Source organism: Etheostoma spectabile, unplaced genomic scaffold (assembly GCF_008692095.1).
Source record: "Etheostoma spectabile isolate EspeVRDwgs_2016 unplaced genomic scaffold, UIUC_Espe_1.0 scaffold00004397, whole genome shotgun sequence".
NCBI classification, from domain to species: domain Eukaryota; kingdom Metazoa; phylum Chordata; class Actinopteri; order Perciformes; family Percidae; genus Etheostoma; species Etheostoma spectabile.
In genome coordinates this window covers 121,971-143,265 of record NW_022603144.1, presented here as the reverse complement: position 1 = coordinate 143,265, position 21,295 = coordinate 121,971, and the positions used below count along the sequence as shown (strand labels likewise).

At 42.4% G+C, this 21,295-nt stretch overlaps 1 protein-coding gene and 2 long non-coding RNA genes across 3 annotated transcripts in view; 1 reads left to right on the top strand and 2 right to left on the bottom strand.

Moving 5' to 3' along the window:
- LOC116677118 (golgin subfamily A member 6-like protein 22) overlaps positions 1-18,072 on the bottom strand; it is a 72,282-nt gene extending 54,210 nt beyond the window's left edge. Inside the window, exons 1-3 of the mRNA XM_032507811.1 lie at positions 17,772-18,072; positions 12,893-13,120; positions 4,796-4,869 (exon numbers count right to left, since the gene is read on the bottom strand). Of these exons, the coding sequence (XP_032363702.1) occupies positions 4,796-4,869; positions 12,893-13,120; positions 17,772-17,964 (495 nt within the window). The 5' untranslated portion in view covers positions 17,965-18,072. The remainder of the gene's footprint in view (positions 1-4,795; positions 4,870-12,892; positions 13,121-17,771) is intronic.
- On the bottom strand, positions 3,553-4,407 carry LOC116677120 (uncharacterized). Its single transcript, XR_004328929.1, has 2 exons — positions 4,307-4,407; positions 3,553-3,872 (listed from the first exon to the last, which is right to left on the bottom strand). It is a non-coding gene; the product is annotated as an uncharacterized LOC116677120 (long non-coding RNA).
- LOC116677123 (uncharacterized) lies at positions 3,744-21,025 on the top strand. Its single transcript, XR_004328932.1, has 3 exons — positions 3,744-3,795; positions 4,237-4,320; positions 20,927-21,025. It is a non-coding gene; the product is annotated as an uncharacterized LOC116677123 (long non-coding RNA).
- The last annotated feature ends 270 nt before the right edge of the window (positions 21,026-21,295 follow it).

Sequence of the window (21,295 nt, the reverse complement as noted above, 5' to 3'; positions counted from 1 at the left end):
GTTACAATTGACATTGTAATGTACCTTCTCTAAAACAATACAAACATTTATAAAAAAAGAAGAAGATGAAGCTATGTCCAGCCAGGTGTAGATAGCTCAGATAAGTGCATGGCATTTAAAATAGACCACGGTATCCATCACAGATTTACTGAAGCGGAAATGCAGAAGCCCAACAGACGATAGCAGACTGACTGAAATTGTAAGGATTTTAAAAAATCTACTTAGCCTAGTCATGCCAAATTTTTTACAAAGTTGTAGGCTGCACTTTGTTTTATTGCTTTTTTATGTGTTGGTTTTATTGCTGGATGTGGTCTACTGTGATAAATGCGCTGGTTTTATTGTAAAGTAAACTGGGTAGGACTTTCTGGCTTAGTACTAAACTGGTTTGAATCCTACCTAAAGAATAGGGATTACTTTGTGTCAATAGGTAATTATGCATCTGAGCGTACAAATATGACGTGCGGAGTTCCGCAAGGCTCCATTCTGGGGCCTCTACTGTTTAACATCTACATGCTTCCACTGGCTCAGATTATGGAGAAAAACAAAATAAGTTACCATAGTTATGCGGATGACACACAAATTTACATAACCTTATCGCCAGGGGACTATAGTCAAATACAAAAACTGACTAACTGCATCAAACAAATTAACGACTGGATGTGCCAGAACTTTCTGAAATTAAATGAAGGAAAAACTGAGGTAGTTGTTTTTGGAAAAAAAGAGGAACGATTAAAAGTCTGCGCTCAGCTTCAAACAACAATGTTAAAAACAACAGACAAAGCCAGAAATCTTGGTGTAGTCATGGACTCAGACCTGAACTTTAACAGCCACATTAAGACAATTACAAAGTCAGCCTACTATCACCTAAAGAACATTTCAAGGGTTAAAAGACTTATGTGACAACAGGACTTGGAAAAACTGGTCCATGCTTTCATCTTCAGTAGACTTGACTACTGTAACGGGGTCTTTACAGGTCTCCCTAAAAAATCAATCAGACAGCTACAGCTGATTCAGAACGCTGCTGCTCGGGTCCTCACTAAGACCAAGAGACTGGATCACATCACTCCAGTTCTGAAGTCTTTACACTGGCTTCCTGTGTCTCAAAGAATTGATTTCAAAGTACTCTTGCTAGTTTATAAATCCCTTAACGGTTTAGGTCCAAAATACATTTCTGATCTGCTACTACACTATGACCCCCCCAGACCTCTCAGGTCATCTGGGACAGGTCTACTTTCTGTCCCCAGAATCAGAACTAAACAGGGTGAAGCAGCTTTCAGTTTCTATGCTCCTCATATCTGGAATAAACTCCCAGAAACCTGCAGATCCGCTGCTACTCTCAGTTCTTTAAATCAAGGCTGAAGACCTTCCTTTTTGATGCTGCCTTTCTTTAAATGACTGCTCATTTCTTTCTTATGCTGCACTGTAACTTTTATTCTTGTGTTTTATGTGTCCTAATGTTTCTATTTTGTTTTTAACTGTCTATTCATTTGTCTTATTGATTTTTAATGCTTATGATTTTTAACTGTTTGTACTTGTGTTTTATCTGTTTAACTGATTTTGTGTAAAGCACTTTGAATTGCCCTGTTGCTGAAATGTGCTATACAAATAAAGCTGCCTTGCCTTGCCTTGCCTAAAGTGTCTTTGAGTAGCCAATCATGTAAAGCACAACATAAATAAAATGTATTATTATTTAGCCTACTTTGCCTTAAAAGTGAGCAGAGGGAATAATGTTCCTCGGGAAAAGGGACCCTAAGGACTCTAGACTTCATTTTCAAACCCTTATTCACGCCAGAACATGTTTTAGGACCATATGCACAAATCTCTATAATCTACAGTGGGGTTTGAAAGTTTGGGCACCCCAAGTAAAAATTTGTTTTAATGTGCATAAAGAAGCCAAGAAAAGATGGAAAAATAGATTCAATAACAGTTCAGCAGATTTTGGAGCTAACTTGATGCCATCTGTGAAGAAGCTGAAGTTAAAGAGAGGACGGCTTCTACAGATGGATAATGATCCAAAACACACCTCAAAGTCCACGGTGGATTACATCAAGAGGCGTAAACTGAAGGTTTTGCCATGGCCTTCACAATCTTCTGACTATGGCTAGACCTTAAAAGGAGCAGTGCGTGACAGTCAGCTGAGAAATCTCAAAGAACTGGAAGACTTTTGGAAGAAGAATGGGAGATACCTCAAACAAGAATTTAAGCCATGGGCTGGATACAAGGGGGGGGGGGGGGGGGTTCAAGGTATTAACTCTGCAGTGGGCCCAAACTTTTACAGATGGCATTTTTTAGTTTTCTGTTATTTTGAAAGTGTACATGGTGAAATAAAATCTAACTTTTTGTGACATATTATATGAATGTCTAATCTGTCATTTGATCCTTTTGAAGATTTTTGTCCATCTTTTCTTGGCTTCTTTATGCATATTAATATACATTTTTACCTGGGGTGCCCAAACTTTCAAATCCCACTGTATGTCTAATTCTAAAACTTTTTCTACAATTAATGTTCATACAGAACAATCAGACAAACTAGAAGAAGTAAATGACTTCAATACACGCTGTAAACATATATGTAAAACAATGTATTTATGTTTTTCATTCTTCTGACAAGTGACCCCACCAAAATAAAAAGATGAAGAAGCATTGTGGTGTTCCCGTGTGATGAATGTAAACTCCACTACATACGTCCTGTATATAGACCACGTTATTGGTCCAGGGATGGGAGACTAATGGAGAAGGTTATGAAACCAATGTAAGCTATAACAAAAAACAATAGGCCTACATATTAAGGAGTAACATAAACTGTCCTTTATTAGAGAAGGATTAGCAACAATGAAATGAAATCATGAATGTCCTGGTCTCTGACCAGTCTGCTATTAATGTCCTCTGGGAATATCGCTGCATTGTCCCTTAATCTCCACAGCGTCCTTTATAAACCTGAAGCTGAGACCAAGGACAGAGTTTTATACAGATCATAATATGTCGCTCTCAGCTTTGCTTCAAACAGAAAACCCCTCCGCTCCCTGACAGGAAACACCTTGCTAGGCTAACTTCCCTATGCTACCTCCATCACATCTCCCTTTTTAAACTAAAGATAGCTTTCAATGTCTTCTTCCTGTCTCCCTGACACAGAGACAAAGTCTCCTCTCCGAGACTGCTGGGTCTAAATTATAACACCCTTAAATGATAATATGACAGACCTTACAAGACAAAACAATATCTAATAAATTATTTAAAATAACAGTCTACTTTTAACTACTACACAATATAAAGTCTTCTATATATATCTGCTTGATACTTGAGAAGTTTTGATTGGACTTTAAGGCACAAACATTATTCCATGTCACCAGTCTCAGGATCAGGATCAGAAGAGTCTCCAGTCTGGTCTCCAGTCTGGTTGTAAAAGTGGATGTGAGTTCCTGGCTGGTTCTGGTCCTCCACAGTCCTCTCTATCAGCTTCTGTTTCCATCAGACCAACACATTTATGTCTTTTGACACCATTTTGCTTGGCAAATCTTTTGTTACAGACACTGCAGCTGAATCTTTTCTCTTCTGTGTGAGTTCTCATATGTTCCTGTAAATATTTTCTCAGTGTAAAAGATTTCTTACAGACTGAGCAGCTAAAATGTCTCTCTCTTGTGTGAGTCATCATGTGTTTTTTTAGGTATCCATTATCAGAGAAAGCTTTACCACACTCAGGGCAGCTGAAAGGTTTCTCTCTTGTGTGAGTCATCATGTGTTTTTTTAGGTATCCATTATCAGAGAAAGCTTTACCACACTCAGGGCAGCTGAAAGGTTTCTCTCCTGTATGAGTCGTCATGTGTCTCTTCAGTTCTGACTTGAAGCCAAATCTCCTCCCACACTCAGAGCAGCTGAATCTTTTCTTACGTCTTGAATCATGTTTCAGAGAGTTTAAAGCTGACCGAGGTTCTCTGGTCTCCTTCCAATCAGCACTGTCATCAGCCCCAGGTTCAGAAGAGTCTCCAGTCTGTACTTCAGTCTCTGGTTGTAAAAGTGGATGTGTGTTCCTGCCTGGTTCTGGTCCTCCACAGTCCTCTCCATCAGCTTCTGTTTCCATCAGACCAACACATTTATGTCTTTTGACATCAGAACTCCAAGCAAATCTTTTGTTACAAACACTGCAGCTGAATCTTTTCTCTCCTGTGTGGACTACCATGTGTTTCTGTACACTTCCACTCAGTCTAAAAGATTTCTTACAGACAGAGCAGCTGAAAGGTTTCTCTCCTGTGTGAGTCATCATGTGTGACTGTAAATATCCACTCCGTGTAAAAGATTTCTTACAGACTGAGCAGCTAAAAGGTTTTTCTCCAGTGTGAGTCATCATGTGTCTCTTTAAGTGTGTCTTGCGGCCAAATCTTCTCCCACACTCAGAGCAGCTGAATCTTTTCTTACGTCTTGAATCATGTTTCAGAGAGTTTAAAGCTGACTGAGGTTCTCTGGTCTCCTTCCAATCAGCACTGTCATCAGTCTCAGGTTCAGAAGAGTCTCTAGTCTGGTCTTCAGTCATTGGTTGTAAAAGTGGATGTGAATTCCTGGCTGGTTCTGGTCCTCTACAGTCCTCTCCATCAGCTTCTGTTTCCATGTGTTGAGTTTGTCTCTGATGAAGCTGTGAGGACTGAGCTTCCTCTTCATCATCTTCACTCTTCACAGGGACAGGAGTGAATGAGAACTTGGTGATATCAGCCTCCTCCAGTCCTTGAAGCTGCTCTCCCTCCTGACTGCTCCACAGTTCCTCCTGTTCCTCTTTAATGTGTGGGGGGGCTTCTGGCTCCTCCTGGTCCACACTGGAGCTACACTCCTGCTGCTCAGGGGGAACCTCTTCTTTAACCACCGACAGCTGATTACCATCTGCAGGAAAACACAAATTGAGGAAAACCGGTACGTCAGGCAAAACCAAGACAACTGCACCATTTAACAACCTTTCTCTATTTAGGAACAATCACATCTTTGACATTTTCATAACTCACAGCGTAACTCACAGTGTAACTGAGAACATGATTTAATCTTAACAGGAAGGTCTGGTGGTCATGAAAGCAGACTGTAACCTAGAGAAGGTCTGGCTGGTTAATGGTGAACAGAATGCTATCATTCAATTTCAATTTCAATTCAATGCAATTCAATTTATATAGCGCTAAATCACAACAACAGTTATAGCTTTGCGCTTTCCATAAATGAGCAGGTCTAGACCGTACTCTGTGATGTTATTTACAGAAACCCAACAGTTCCCACCAAGAGACAGCACTGGGCCACAGAGGCAAGGAAAAACTTCCATTAAGAGGCAGAAACCTCGAGCAGAATCATGGCTCGGGGGGGCGGTCATCTGCCTTGACCGGTTGTGGGTGAGAAAAAGAGAGAGAGAGAGAGAGAGAGAGAGAGAGAGAGAGAGAGAGAGACATGGAGAATTGTAGCAGAGGGTGTGGCGCAGCAACATGGAGGCAGCAGGTGGCTCCAACCACAGATCCAGAGCCAGAACCACCTGCAGGAAGCGATATGAGGAGAGAAGGGAGGGCAAGACTCCAGGGGCAAGAGAGCACAAGACTCCGGGAAAGGGAAGAAGTCGAGTTAGTAACATGCGGTAATGGAATGAGGTTGCATACAGATGGAGATAAGGAGGAGGAGAGAGGAGCTCAGTGCATCATGGGAAGTCCCCCAGCAGTCTAGGCCTATAATCCTCTGTATAAAAATGAGCATTACAACACTGAGCCGATCAGCAGGTCTGAGATGAACAGCAGAAAAGATATTAAAATGTAATAAAATTCAAGCCCTAATATAAAACGATGTAACCTTATGATGCGCTGGCCGAAAGGGTTACCCTTTAAAATGGTCAGTGCCCCCATCACTTTTAATAACACCACTTGTATGGTCTTTTATCAACTCCTACATTAGGCCAATCCGGTGGGATCAGGGGAGAACTTGCTTGGACGCGTGTTCTGCGCGTCAATAATCAATGTGGACGTGGAGGCGAGGCTTAGTGAGTTAGAAGTCCGGATCCGCACCATGACAGATCAGTCGTTAGTTACTGTAGCTAACCCCCCCTCGGTAGTCGGCGCGGGCCGGCCTGAGCCTGAGTTAGCCTCTGGTAGCCGTCCCTCGCGAACTCCGGAGCAGCCAGGACATAGTCCCTGGGTGACTGTGCGAGGACGAGGAAGAGACAGTCGTAAGCTTTCCAAGGCGTCGGACCGCCACCAGACTGTTAGCGTTTCTAACAGATTTTCCCCACTCAGCAACCCCCCCGCTGAGAAACCAACTCTGATTATCGGCAGCTCCATTCTGAGAAACGTGAAGTTAGCGAAGCCGGCGGCCGTAGTTAAGTGCATCCCGGGGGCTAGAGCGGGCGACGTTGAGTCTTATCTGAAACTGCTGGCTAAGGATAAACGTAAATACAGCAAGATTGTTATTCACGTTGGCGTTAATGACTCCCGGTTACGGCAATTGGAGGTTACTAAGATTAATGTTGAATCGGTTTGTACATACGCCAAGTCCATGTGGGACACCGTAGTTTTCTCTGGACCCCTGCCAAATCTAACCAGTGATGACATGTATAGCCGCATGTCGTCATTTCGCCGCTGGCTATCGAGGTGGTGTCCAGATAATGATGTGGGCTTTGTGGATCACTGGCAGTCTTTCTGGGGAGGACCTGGTCTGATTCGGAGAGACGGCATTCATCCCACTTGGGCTGGAGCAGCTCTCATTTCTAGAAACATTGACAAGTGTATTGGTGGACCTAATCCTTGACAATCCATAGTTGGGACCAGGAGGCAGAGTCCCAGTCTAACACACTTCTCTGCTCCTTTATTCCAGGTGTTACCTAGTAAAAATCCCATAGTGACGGTGTCTGCCCCCCGACCATTAAAATTATTTAAATCAAAGGTAAACAGAAGAGGAGCAGTGCATGAAAACCTCATAAAAATTAAAACCACAAGTGCAATAGTTCAAAAGAATAGGAGAATTAAATGTGGACTCTTAAACATCAGATCTCTCTCTTCTAAAGGTGTACTAGTAAATGAATTGATATCAGATTCTAATATTGATTTATTTTGTCTTACTGAAACCTGGCTGGGTAATGGAGAATATGTTAGTCTAAATGAGTCCACCCCCCCCAGTCATATTAATACTCACATTCCTCGAGGCACAGGCCGAGGAGGTGGAGTTGCAGCCATCTTTGATTCTAGTCTACTAATCAGCTCTAAACCTAAACTAAATTATAACTCATTTGAAAGTCTTGTTCTTAGTCTTTCACACCCAAGTTGGAAATCAATGCAACCAATTCTATTTGTTCTAGTGTACCGAGCACCATGCCCATACTCTGAATTCTTATCCGAATTTGCAGAGTTTCAGCCAAACTTAGTGCTAAAAACGGACAAAGTTATTATTGTAGGGGATTTTAATATTCATGTGGACGATGAGAATGATAGCCTTAGCACTGCGTTTATCTCTCTATTAGATTCCATTGGCTTCTCTCAAAGTGTTCATAAACCTACCCACATTTTTAATCACACCCTCGATCTTGTTCTGGTATATGGTGTTGAAATTGAACATTTAATAGTGTTCCCACAGAATCCCTTCCTATCTGACCACTGTTTGATAACTTTTGAGTTTATACTGCTGAACTACACGCCATTAGGCAAAACCTTCTATACAAGATGTCTATCTGATAGTGCTGTAGCTAAATTTAAGGATGTGATTCCGTTAGCATTTAATTCATTACCAAGTCCCAAAGTAACGGAGGACTCCTATGCTATTAGTCCCTCCCAAATCGATCATTTTGTTGATAGTGCAGCAGGCTCGCTACGAATGACTCTAGACTCTGTTGCTCCTCTAAAAAAGAAGATAATAAAACAAAGACGGTTAGCTCCATGGTATAACACTGAAACTCGCAAATTAAAGCAAATATCGCGGAAACTTGAGAATATCTGGCGCTCCACCAAACTGGAAAATTCTCGTTTAATCTGGCAAGATAGTCTTAAAACGTATAGGAAGGCCCTCCGTAATGCCAGAGCAGCGTACTACTCGTCGTTGATAGAGGAAAATAGGAACAACCCCAGGTTTCTTTTCAGCACTGTAGCCAGGCTAACAGAAGGTCACAGCTCTACTGAGCCAAGTATTCCCATAGCTCTTAGTAGTAACGACTTTATGGGGTTCTTCAATGATAAAATTATAACTATTAGAAGCAAAATTCACCAAGACCTGCCTTTAACTGGCTTATCTCTAAACTCAGGAACCCTAGAAACAGCTGTAAAACCAGATACATGTTTTGACTGTTTTGCTTCACTTGATCTTTATCAATTTAATTCAATTGTTTCTTCATCTAAGCCATCAACCTGCCTCTTAGACTCCATCCCGACTAGGCTTTATCTAAACCATCAACCTGCCTCTTAGACCCCATCCCGACTAGGCTACTTAAAGAAGTTTTACCATTAGTCAACACTTCGCTACTGGATATAACCAATTTGTCTTTATTAACAGGCTATGTACCACAGTACTTTAAAGTAGCTGTAATTAAACCTCTTCTGAAAAAGCCAAACCTTGATCCAGATGTTTTAGCCAACTATAGACCTATATCCAACCTTCCATTTCTCTCTAAGATTCTTGAGAAAGCAGTCGCCAAACAGCTGTGTGACTTTCTGCATAGCAACAGCTTATTTGAGGATTTTCAGTCAGGATTTAGAGTTCATCATAGTACAGAGACAGCACTTGTGAAAATTACTAATGACCTCCTAATTGCATCAGACAAAGGACTTATCTCTGTACTTGTGTTATTAGATCTTAGCGCTGCATTTGATACCATTGACCATTATATCTTATTACAGAGATTAGAACATTTAATTGGCATTAAAGGGACTGCTCTAAGCTGGTTTAAGTCTTATTTATCAGATCCATCTCAGTTCGTTCATGTTAACGATGAATCCTCTGTGCACGCCAAGGTTAGTCATGGAGTCCCACAAGGATCTGTGCTCGGTCCAATCCTGTTCACTTTATGTATGCTTCCTTTAGGCAGTATTATTAGGAAACACTCCATAAACTTTCATTGTTATGCAGATGATACTCAATTATATCTATCAATCAAGCCGGATGAAACTAATCAGTTAGCTAAACTTCAAACGTGCCTTCAGGATATTAAAACCTGGATGACCTGTAATTTTCTAATGTTAAACTCAGATAAAACTGAAGTTATTGCTCTCGGGCCCAAGCAGCTCCGTGACGCATTATCCAAAGAGATAGTTACTCTGGATGGCATTACCCTGGCCTCCAACACCACCCTGGCCTCCAGCACCACAGTGAGGAATCTTGGAGTCATCTTTGATCAGGACATGTCCTTTAATTCCCACTTAAAGCAAATTTCAAGGATCGCCTTTTTTCACCTACGTAATATTGCAAAAATCAGGAATATCCTGTCTAAAAATGATGCAGAAAAACTAGTCCATGCATTTGTTACTTCTAGGTTGGATTACTGCAATTCTTTACTATCAGGCTGCCCGAAAAAATCCATAAAGACTCTACAGCTGATCCAGAATGCTGCGGCACGTGTTCTGACGGGAACCAGGACAAGAGATCACGTTTCTCCTGTTTTAGCTTCTCTGCATTGGCTTCCTGTAAAATTTAGAATAGAATTTAAAATCCTTCTTCTCACCTACAAAGCTCTTCATGGTCAGGCTCCATCTTATCTTAAAGAGCTCATAGTACCTTACAACCCTGGGAGAGAACTACGCTCCCAGAATGCAGGGTTACTGGTGGCTCCTAGAGTCTCTAAAAGTAGAACGGGAGCCAGAGCGTTCAGCTATCAGGCTCCTCTCCTGTGGAACCAGGTTCCAGTTTGGGTCCGGGAGGCAGACACCGTCTCCACTTTTAAGAGTAGGCTTAAGACTTTCCTTTTTGATTAAGCTTATAGTTAGGGCATAGAATCGAATATTGTTAGGGAGTAGTAGTTGGTCACATAGTTTTCAGATTTATCTAACATATAATCTATCATATAATATAACTAAAGGGAGACTTGGCATACAGCCCGATCCGGTTGGGGAGAGTTCTAGCCCGGCCGGGCTGGAGCTCTCTTTACCTTGTCTCTCTTGGTTTTGCTGTAATAGTTTTAGACAGCTGGGACTGAGCTCCTCTCTCCTCTATCTTTTCATTTATGTGCATCCATGTCCCTGAAATGCTTGTTACTAACCTATTTACTAACCTATTTACTAACCTAGTTACTAACCTAGTTACTAACCTAGTTACTAACCTAGTTACTAACCTAGTTACTAACCTAGCTCTGGGGAGTCATTCCCCGTAGTCGTTATGTTCTTTTTTCCCCAGCATGTTCCCTTGGATCAGAGAGGCTCCGAAATCAGGGTAGCAGCTATCGCCATGGTCCCGCTCCATGTTCTGTGATGCCATGTTCAACTGCTACACTGCAGTGCCCTGCTACGTCCTGCTACGTCCTGCTACGTCCTGCTTTTGTCCTGCTACGTCCTGCTACGTCCTGCAATGTCCTGCAACGTCCTGCTACGTCCTGCTACGTCCTGCTACGTCCTGCTGTGCCTTGTAATGCCCACAGCGTCCTGCTATGCCATGAACTACTACAAAGAACTGCTACAAACTACTAATTTTTTCTATTTTTGTTATTGCCACTCTTCATTAACCCCAACCGGTCGTCAGACACCGCCTACCAAGAGCCTGGGTCTGGGTCCTGGTCTAGGTCTGTCCGAGGTTTCTGCCTAAAAGGAGTTTTTCCTCTCCAATGTGGCCCTGTTGCTGCTCTGGAGGAAACTAGTAGAACTGTTGGGTCCTTGTAAATTCTGGAGTGTGGTCTATCTGTAAAGTGTCTTGAGATAACTCTTGTTATGAATTGATACTATAAATAAAATTGAATTGAAATTGAATTGAATTGAATATATGTGTGTGTGTGTGTGTGTGTGTATATATATAAATATATGTATGTGTATATATATATATACACATACATATACACATATATATACATATATTTATATACACATATATATATACATATATATATATATACACATATATATACATATATATTTATATACACATATATATACATATATATACACACATATATATATACATATATATACCCACACACATATATTTATATATACACACACACACACACACATATATATACACACACACACACATATATATATATCATATATTTGGGCCTTTTTTGAAGAAATCTAAATAGTATGTGCTTTATAAGAGTTATAATGTTTATTATGTTTATTTTTGCATATAGGAGAATTGTTTTAGACACAAATAACTGTAGCATTGCTGTGGGTGTAATATCAATAACTATGTCATTATTATGTTATTATTATTATTATTATTATTATTGGCATAAGTAAATGTCATGAGGGCAAAAGCGTTTGGACTTTCTTTGAAAAAATGTATTTGGTCATCTGTATAAGTTATGATGATTATTTCTTCACAGTGTGACTCCCAAGACATATGAGAAGTGTTTTATAGGTTTTACTGCTCTGTCTGTGATATCAATACATATCTGGAAGATTCATGTTCTGTTTTATTTATTTATTTGTCTTTAAGGTCCTACAACTATTTTTAACATTCGAGTGACCTCACTGTAACCCAAATATTCCAATAACCCAGTTTGTCCTGAAAACATGATGTTCATATCTTGACTGTAGACAACAGGGTTGATGTTTTCAAGTTATTATAAAATAAATCCAGATGGACAATAAACTGTAAAAATGGCCTCAGGGCTCAGAGGGTTAAACCAAAGCTTAAGACTTATTCACTGCTGCGTATGAGTCCTAAATGCTCATTTATCCTTGATACATTTGTATAATGTTATTTACTTTTTACTGTCTCGATTTTACATTTTTTGTACCGTTTGTATTTAAATTGTATTCTTGCTGTAAAGCACTTTGATGGAAAGCACTCTATGAATAAATGTATTATTAAAATGTATTATTAATATTGTTTGGCTAATTTTCTGTAACCAGTGTATGATGAAGGCAATTTGGGTGGGGGACATTAGCAAGCTAATGTTAGCTAACCTGCGTGGTGTAGGCACAGTGTATATGACACATGCCATTGATGTGGGAGATGTGGGTTCAATTCCCACTGCGACACATCAACTAATGAGTCCCTGCTAAATGACATGTAACGGAAAAGCAGCCGATAGTTTGGTATCAGCTGACAGAACGGGAGAGGCACAGTCTGGTTATCTCCCGGTTACTGCTGTCTTACCGGCGGTCAGTGAAGCAGAGGGACCGTAGACTCTGTATGCTGCTTGAGCAAGGGCTGTTTGTTGTGGGTATCATAGCAACTTTATATGGATTTTGTATGGCTTTTTTTGTCGGCTGTACTCTCTTCGGTATGTTAAAAGTGCAATTTTTTGGCAAAGACAACCGACGCTGACTGCTGACGTGAAGCAACACCATGGTCGGCAATCGTTGCCCCTACCATGCAGCCGTCGGCTTGGTGTGTCAGTGCCTTTACGGGGGCTGCTTGGGGGAATTACTGGAATTGTTGGGTCTTTGTAAATTATAGTCTATAGAGTGTGATGTAGACCTATAGAGTGTAATATAGCATACCCACACAGCTTGGACAACGGATTCTTTGTTCATATTATACCAAATGAAATAAGCAACCGCCGGCTGGTCCTGTGACGCCGGGTACTGAGCAGCCGGAGGTGACAGTCCTCTTAGAGCCTGTTACATTTAAGTTTAGCTGAAAAAAGGTGAGCGTCGTGCAGCGAAGACAGTTTAGATGTCCATTAAACTTCTTACAACAACTGATTAGTTGACTAATCCACCCAGGGGGCAGCTATAGACTCCTGCAGAGGGTTTCCCTCTTCTCCTAAAAACATGTTAAATAAACACATCCATGTTGTTCCTACCTTCCTCTTCATCATCTTCACTCTTCACAGGGACAGGAGTGAATGGGAACTTTGTGATATCAGCCTCCTCCAGCCCTTGAAGCTGCTCTCCCTCCTGACTGCTCCACAGTTCCTCTTGCTCCTCTTTAATGTGTGGGGGGGACTCTGGCTCCTGTTGGTCCACACTGGAGCTACACTCCTGCTGCTTAGGGGGAACCTCTTCTTTAACCACCATAAGCTGCTCAACATCTGCAGGAAACAGGGAAACACAATGAGGACTGGGACTACATGCATCTGCATGCTGACTTCCAGAGTGCTCAAGCTGTAAAGACCATGGATGTATTAAGAGAGTGGATACAGTGTTTGACGTGAAGCCCTTTTCATTCTGGCTACAGCTGAAGATTGCTAGCCCTGGCAGTTTGGGAACAGAGACGTTTATAACATTGCATCCAGGTTACAGGCTTTACAGCGTACGGGTGAATCATAAGATAATACACATGAAAATTACAGTTTTTATAACTATTTTGACATTTACAGGATCTCAGGAGTATCGTCATCAGCCTGCAGTGCAGGGAGACGTGGGCGCAAGAAAACTTCCCACAGTGGCGTTCGCCCAGCGAGTCTGCTGCGGTGTTGTGGCCCTGCAGCCCCTGGGAAAACAACTAATACAACAAGATTAAGAAGGCTAGTCTAAACATAACTGTTGTGTGCATGTAATGAATCTGTATCTCCCCTTCATCACCTCATAGATCCGCCACTGCTAAAACTGATTTGAATTTGATCCAAAGACTCTTTCTGTAAGAGAGGACAGAGAAGAGACACTATCATTATATTCTCATTATATTTATCTGATTGCAAATAAGTTCAAGTTCATGACCTTTATTTGTCCCGAGTGGCGATTAATTTTGCTGCAGTAGCAAGAAGTTGACATACAGTACATGGCAGCAAAGGTGACAACATCGATTAAAAATACAGAATCAGACCAGGGGCCTGTTGCACAAAAGTAGAATAAAGATATCCAGGATAAGTGAAAAAGCGCAGCTTGACTTAGTGTGATCTGCTCATCGCGGCTTAATCGGTTGCACGTTACCGAGCCAGGATGAACAGGTGGAGCTATGTCAAGCCAGGTGGAGATAACCAGGATGAACAGGTGGAGCTATGTCCAGCCAGGTGTAGATAACCAGAATGAACAGGTGGAGCTATGTCAAGCCAGGTGGAGATAACCAGAATGAACAGGTGGAGCTATGTCCAGCCAGGTGGAGATAACCAGAATGAACAGGTGGAGCTATGTCCAGCCAGGTGGAGATAACCAGGGTGAACAGGTGGAGCTATGTCCAGCCAGGTGGAGATAACCAGGATGAACAGGTGGAGCTATGTCCAGCCAGGTGTAGATAACCAGAATGAACAGGTGGAGCTATGTCAAGCCAGGTAGAGATAACCAGAATGAACAGGTGGAGCTATGTCCAGCCAGGTGGAGATAACCAGAATGAACAGGTGGAGCTATGTCCAGCCAGGTTGAGATAACCAGAATGAACAGGTGGAGCTATGTCCAGCCAGGTTGAGATACCAGGGTGAACAGGTGGAGCTATGTCCAGCCAGGTGGAGATAACCAGGATGAACAGGTGGAGCTATGTCCAGCCAGGTGGAGATAACCAGAATGAACAGGTGGAGCTGTGTCCAGCCAGGTGGAGATAACCAGGATGAACAGGTGAAGCTATGTCCAGCCAGGTGGAGATAGCTGGGATAAGTGCACGTTCACGGCTTTCTTAAATAGACCACGGTATCGATCAGATTTACTGATGCAGAGATGAGAAGACACATGCGCCACATGTTTCACCCAATGAGCAGCAGCTTCTAATGGAAAGTAACAAGGAGGTGAAGACTGATTGTGTGGGGTGTGAAAATATCTACTCAGCCTCTAGTCACTCCACATTTTTACAAAGTTGTAGGCTACACTGTGTTTTAATTGCTTTAAATATGCTAGTTTCATGTTTCTGTTTTTATGTGATAAATGTGCTGGTTTTACTGTAAAGTGTCTTTGACTAGCCTACCATGTAAACACTATATAAATAAAATGGATTATTATTTAGTCTACCATGTAAACACCATATAAATAAAATGGATTATTATTTAGTCTACCATGTAAACACTATATAAATAAAATGTATTGTTATTTAGCCTTTGCCTTAAAAGTGAGCAGAGGGAATAATGTCCCTGGGGAAATGGACCCTACGGACTCAAGGCTTAATTTCAAACCCTTATTCACAACGCGAGGACATGTTTTATAACCATGTGCACCAATCTCTATAAGCTATATCTAATTATTTGTACAATTAATGTACAGAACAATCAGAAAGGGACAACTAGAAAAAGAAGTGACTTCAATACACGCTGTGAGCATATGTTTCATCTGGAATATCACTACATTAATATCATCTGGAACATCTCTACATTAATATCATCTGGAATATCTACATTAATATCATCTGGAATATCACTACATTAATATCGTCACACTTAATCTCCGGAGCGTCCTGTAGAAACCTGAAGCTGAGACCACGGACGCTGCGCTGCTCATCTCTACTTTTACAGAGAGAGTGGACGCTGACACGACTCGCAGGTCTGCTGGCAGGCAATAGCCACCGGGCACCGGGCACCGGGCACCAGGCACCGGGCAGCAGCCACCGGCCACCGGCCACCGGCCAACGGGCAGCGGCCGCACGCCAGGCAACCTCGACACACTACCGTCCCACCGGGAAAAGTCCCCCTCCGCATCAGGGTGCCATGGCAACCATTCCTAACATCTAACAGCTGTAGTCGGGTTTAAATCCAACTCACGACAACAATAGAGACAAGGAGCTGATGCATGTTAATAAAAATAAAGCAGAACACATCAGGAGACAACCAATAACTGGTAAACACGTTTATTTAGGATCAGACGGCAGCTGATTTAACACATGAGACTCCAGGATTAATCTGGCCCGGCTGTTGGCCCGGCTGTTGGCCCGGCTGTTGGCCCGGCTGTTGGCCCGGCTGTTGGCCCGGCTGTTGGCCCGGCTGTTGGCCCGGCTGTTGGCCCGGCTGTTGGCCCGGCTGTGGGCCCGGCTGTGGGCCCGGCTGTGGGCCAGGCTGTTGGCCCGGCTGTTGGCCCGGCTGTGGCCCGGCTGTGGGCCCGGCTGTGGCCCGGCTGTTGGCCCGGCTGTTGGCCCGGCTGTTGGCCCGGCTGTTGGCCCGGCTGTTGGCCCGGCTGTGGGCCCGGCTGTGGGCCCGGCTGTTGGCCCGGCTGTGGGCCCGGCTGTTGGCCCGGCTGTGGGCCCGGCTGTGGGCCCGGCTGTGGGCCCGGCTGTTGGCCCGGCTGTAGGCCCGGCTGTTGGCCCGGCTGTGGGCCCGGCTGTGGGCCCGGCTGTGGGCCCGGCTGTGGGCCCGGCCGTGGGCCCGGCCGTGGGCCCGGCCGTGGGCCCGGCCGGTGGCCCGGCCGTTGGCCCGGCCGTTGGCCCGGCCGTTGGCCGGCCGTTGGCCCGGCTGTTGGCCCGGCTGTTGGCCTGCTCTGGACCAGGCTGGCCGCAAGGAATACATCTCCATGGTTACTTGGCTGGGTTTAATTCAATCTGGTTTTGTGCAACCGAGTCAAAGCCTCGGAACCCAGTAGGTGGAAAAACCAGAAGGCACATAACACTGGGCGCTGCGTGCGCAAGCGCCCTCTAAAGCAAACTATTGATAAACAAAAAACTTTACTGTTGACGTTCATTTATCTAGAAAACAGCTTTTATCTAGAAAACAGCCCTGAAATCACCTTCACCAAACTCGATGTAAATAATCACTACTTTTAGTTTGTATAGAGCAGCATATCTCCGCCAGACTCCATGTAAATAATCACTACTTTTAGCATGTATAGAGCAGCATATCTCCATCAGACTCCATGTAAATAATCACTACTTTTAGCGTGTATAGAGCAGCATATCTCCACCAGACTCCATGTAAATAATCACTACTTTTAGCGTGTATAGAGCAGCATATCTCCACCAGACTCCATGTAAATAATCACTACTTTTAGCGTGTATAGAGCAGCATATCTCCACCAGACTCCATGTAAATAATCACTACTTTTAGCTTGTATAGAGCAGCATATCTCCACCAGACTCCATTTAAATAATCACTACTTTTAGCTTGTATAGAGCAGCATATCTCCACCAGACTCCATGTAAATAATCACTACTTTTAGTGTGTATAGAGCAGCATATCTCCACCAGACTCCATGTAAATAATCACTACTTTTAGTGTGTATAGAGCAGCATATCTCCACCAGACTCCATGTAAATAATCACTACTTTTAGCATGTATAGAACAGCATATCTCCACCAGACTCCATGTAAATAATCACTACTTTTAGCGTGTATAGAGCAGCATATCTCCACCAGACTCCATGTAAATAATCACTACTTTAAGCATGTATAGAGCAGCATATCTCCACCAGACTCCATGTAAATAATCACTACTTTTAGCGTGTATAGAGCAGCATATCTCCACCAGACTCCATGTAAATAATCACTACTTTTAGCGTGTATAGAGCAGCATATCTCCACATGTAAATGGGTGAATTAAGAGTTAATTCCAACCAGACCAGAGTGGTGATTGTTGGAACAGTGGAAAGATGAACCAAGACGGCTTTTGGTAGTTTTAATTAGTTTCTGTCCACCTTGAATGAAGTGTGTTTTACGATGATAAAAGTAGTGATTATTTACATGGAGTCTGGTGGGTGGCGACGGCCTGTTAAAGAGCGAAGATTCCAACAGATGTTCTGAATAAATGCTTATTTCCATCCGTCCTATCGTCATATTGTCGCTGAGAGAAGAGAGCCCAGGAAGGAGAGAAAGACCAGCTGAAGGTTTAATGGACTAACCTGCTCTGTGGACCCGGAGCTGAGGGTTGAAAACAGCGTCCAGTAGTTCCCGTTGTCGCTCGTTCTCCTCTTTTGAACGACAAAGTTCCTCCTCGTACTCTGCTATCGTTCTTTCAAACAGCCCAAATATCTCTTCAGCAGCCGCAGTTAGTCGCTGCTCCACCAACGCTCTCAGCATCTGGACTTTACACATTTTACCTCTTTCTAACACAACAAAGACCCTCTGCTAACACTGCTTTCTGAGAGACGCCATCTTGGTCACAGGGGGAAGTTAGCCGCAGTCAGGACTACAGCTTCCGGTGGAGATCAGCTGCTGAGCTTCAAAATAAAAGTCCGAAAGTGTTACAGACTACCTCTAAAAAAACACGCAGGAATATAAATAATTAAAACAAACGTTGAAGAAAGATAAAGACGTGATTAAATGATCAAAGCTCTGAAAACTATGAACCAAATTAAAGATGAGTAGTTTGTTTCCCTTTCCTTTTATTGTGTCAAACAGAAGATAAGTTTTGTTCTTGCAGGGTAACTTCATCTGATTGAGTTGTTTGTCTGAAGCTGAACATTAACTTCCCCTTCATAAAGCAGGAAACACTGAATAGACCCAACCAATCAGGGTTTGGATTGGTGCTGCATCTAAATAGTAGTTTCTAGTTTTTAATATCTCTCTAGCCTAAACTAAAATGGCGTGTTGAATAATACACATCTAAATAATGCTTATGGTTTCACGGTTTAATGCATATAATTTTAGCATATGTGTAAAACAATGTATTTTTTTTTAACTTCTCCCAACCTCCAAGCTGACCGCACCAAAATAAAAAGATGAAGAAGTATTGTGGTGTTCCCGTGTGATGAATGTAAACTCCACTACATCCGTCTTGTATTCAGACCCCAGTATTGGTCCAGGGATGGGAGACTAATGAGAAGGTTATGAAACCAATGTAAGCTATAACAAAAAAAACATTAGGCCCACTTATTAAGGAGTAACACAAACTACCCTTCATTAGAGAAGGACAAGCAACAAGAACATGAATCATGAATGCCTTGGTCTCTGACCAGTCTGCTATTAATATCATATCTGGGAGTAGCGCACCAAACACTATATTTTATTTAAGAGCTTTGGGTACAAGCTGAAAGAGAATAAATTAATAACTTAAAGTATGTAAAAGAAGAGAAAATGGGAAGGGAAGTCAGCATCAGAGTCCTTGTTAGATGAATTGAAGATGTACCAAAAGGGTTGAGATACTGTATGTTTATGTCCCACTGTCCCACTAATGTCCTCTGGGAATATCCCTACATTGTCCCAATGTCCCACTAATGTCCTCTGGGAATATCCCTACATCGTCCCAATGTCCCGTTAATCTCCGGAGCGTCCTTTTGTTGTTTTCTGTTCAGCAGGAGAGGAAAAGTTTGAACTGAGACTTTGTTGAAACCAAATAAAGACGTGGGCGGTTTTCTGTGTATTTTATTACATTCTGCTGAGCATAAGGTGAACCAGTTTCCCAGAGTTTACAGCAGTAAGAGTGTGAAGCGTCTGGCAAACACAGAGAGCAGAACCCCGTCTTATATTCTCTTTCTCCAGCAAAGGAGTCCTCGTTAGGGAACGGGCCTAGTCTTAGCAAAACCGTTCATCCTAACACAGACAAGGTGGAGACACTTTTACTTTTACCGTTCATGCCTCAAAGTTATATCGGTCGTTTATCTTTGGTGCCAAAGACAACCTGGTGCCTCTGGTCCCATCCAGATATTAGATGTTCTAGACCCTGCACCCTTATCAATAAACATATCTCTGGACAACGGTTTCTTTCAGACTTTATGGCACCAACCTTCAACTGGTAAATTTAGGGACAAACAGCTATGTCTTCTTCAGGGAGGACACGCAGAATGGATTAAATGAATTCATACAACCGAAAAGCATAGTTATGAATAACATGAATAACACATGGATACTACAGAATGATATATGAAATCATGCTTACATGTAATTTTCCCATTAAATTCCCCCCTTCTGATTACAAACTAAATCACACAAAAGGAAAAATACTTTAAAATAAATGTTTTAGTGAGGAATGTAAACCTCTCAGCCAAAGCAAACATTGCATCTAGATAAAGAGAAGGATAATAAGAGTTAAAAAAAATGGGGATATGAAACAATTCAGGAACCTTATCCATCATGAACAAAGAGGAAATCATTTACTTTATCAGTAGGATGAGGCTAAATATTTAAAATAAGAGTCTACTTTTCCTACCACACAATATAATGTCTTGTATCTAGATGTTAATACATAAAGATTTTTGTTTGATACTTCAGAAGTTTTGATTAGAATTAAATACAAACATTATTCCATGTCACCAGTCTCAGGTTCAGAAGAGTCCCCAGTCTGGTCTCCAGTCTCTGGTTGTAAAAGTGGATGTGGTTGGTTGGCTGGCTGGTTCTGGTCCTCCTCAGTCCTCTCCATCAGCTTCTGGTTCCATTGGACCAACACATTTATGTCTTGTGACTTCAGATTGCCAGGAAAATCTCTTGTTACAAACACTGCAGCTGAATCTTTTCTCTCCTGCGTGGACTACCATGTGTGACCGTAAATGTGCTTTCTGTGTAAAAGATTTAGCACAAAATGAGCAGCTGAAAGGTTTCTCTCCTGTGTGAGTCATCATGTGTCTCTTCAGTTCGGACTTGAAGCCAAATCTTTTCCCACACTCTAAGCAGCGGCATCTTTTCTTACATATTGAATCATGTTACAGAGAGTTTAAAGCTGACTGAGGTTCTTTGGTCTCCTTCCAATCAGCACTGTCATCAGCCCCAGGTTCAGAAGAGTCTCCAGTCTGGTCTTCAGTCTCTGGTTGTAAAAGTGGATGTGAGTTCCTGGCTGGTTCTGGTCCTCCACAGTCCTCTCCATCAGCTTCTGTTTCCATCGGACCAACACATTTATGTCTTTTGAGCTGAGCGCTCCAGGCAAATCTTTTGTTACAAACACTGCAGCTGAATCTTTTCTCTCCTGTGTGGACTACCATGTGTGCCTGTAAATGTCCACTCTGTGTAAAACATTTCTTACAGACTGAACAGCTGAAAGGTTTCTCTCCTGTGTGGATTCTCATGTGACTTTGTAACATTGCTTGCTGTGTAAAAGATTTCTTACAGACTGAGCAGCTGAAAGGTTTCTCTCCTGTGTGAGTCATCATGTGTCTCTTCAGATCTGACTTGAAGCCAAATCTTCTCCCACACTCAGAGCAGCTGAATGTTTTCTTACATCTTGAATCATGTTTCAGAGAGTTTAAAGCTGACTGAGGTTCTCTGGTCTCCTTCCAATCAGCACTGTCATCAGTCTCAGGGTCAGCAGAGTCTCCAGTCTGGTCTTCAGTCTCTGGTGGTAAAAGTGAATGTGAGTTTCTGGCTGGTTCTGGTCCTCCGTATTTCTCTTTATCAGCTTCTTTTTCCATTAGACCAATACATTTATGTGTTTTGAAACGATAATGCCAGGCAAATCTTCTGTTACAAACACTGCAGCTGAATCTTTTTTCTCCTG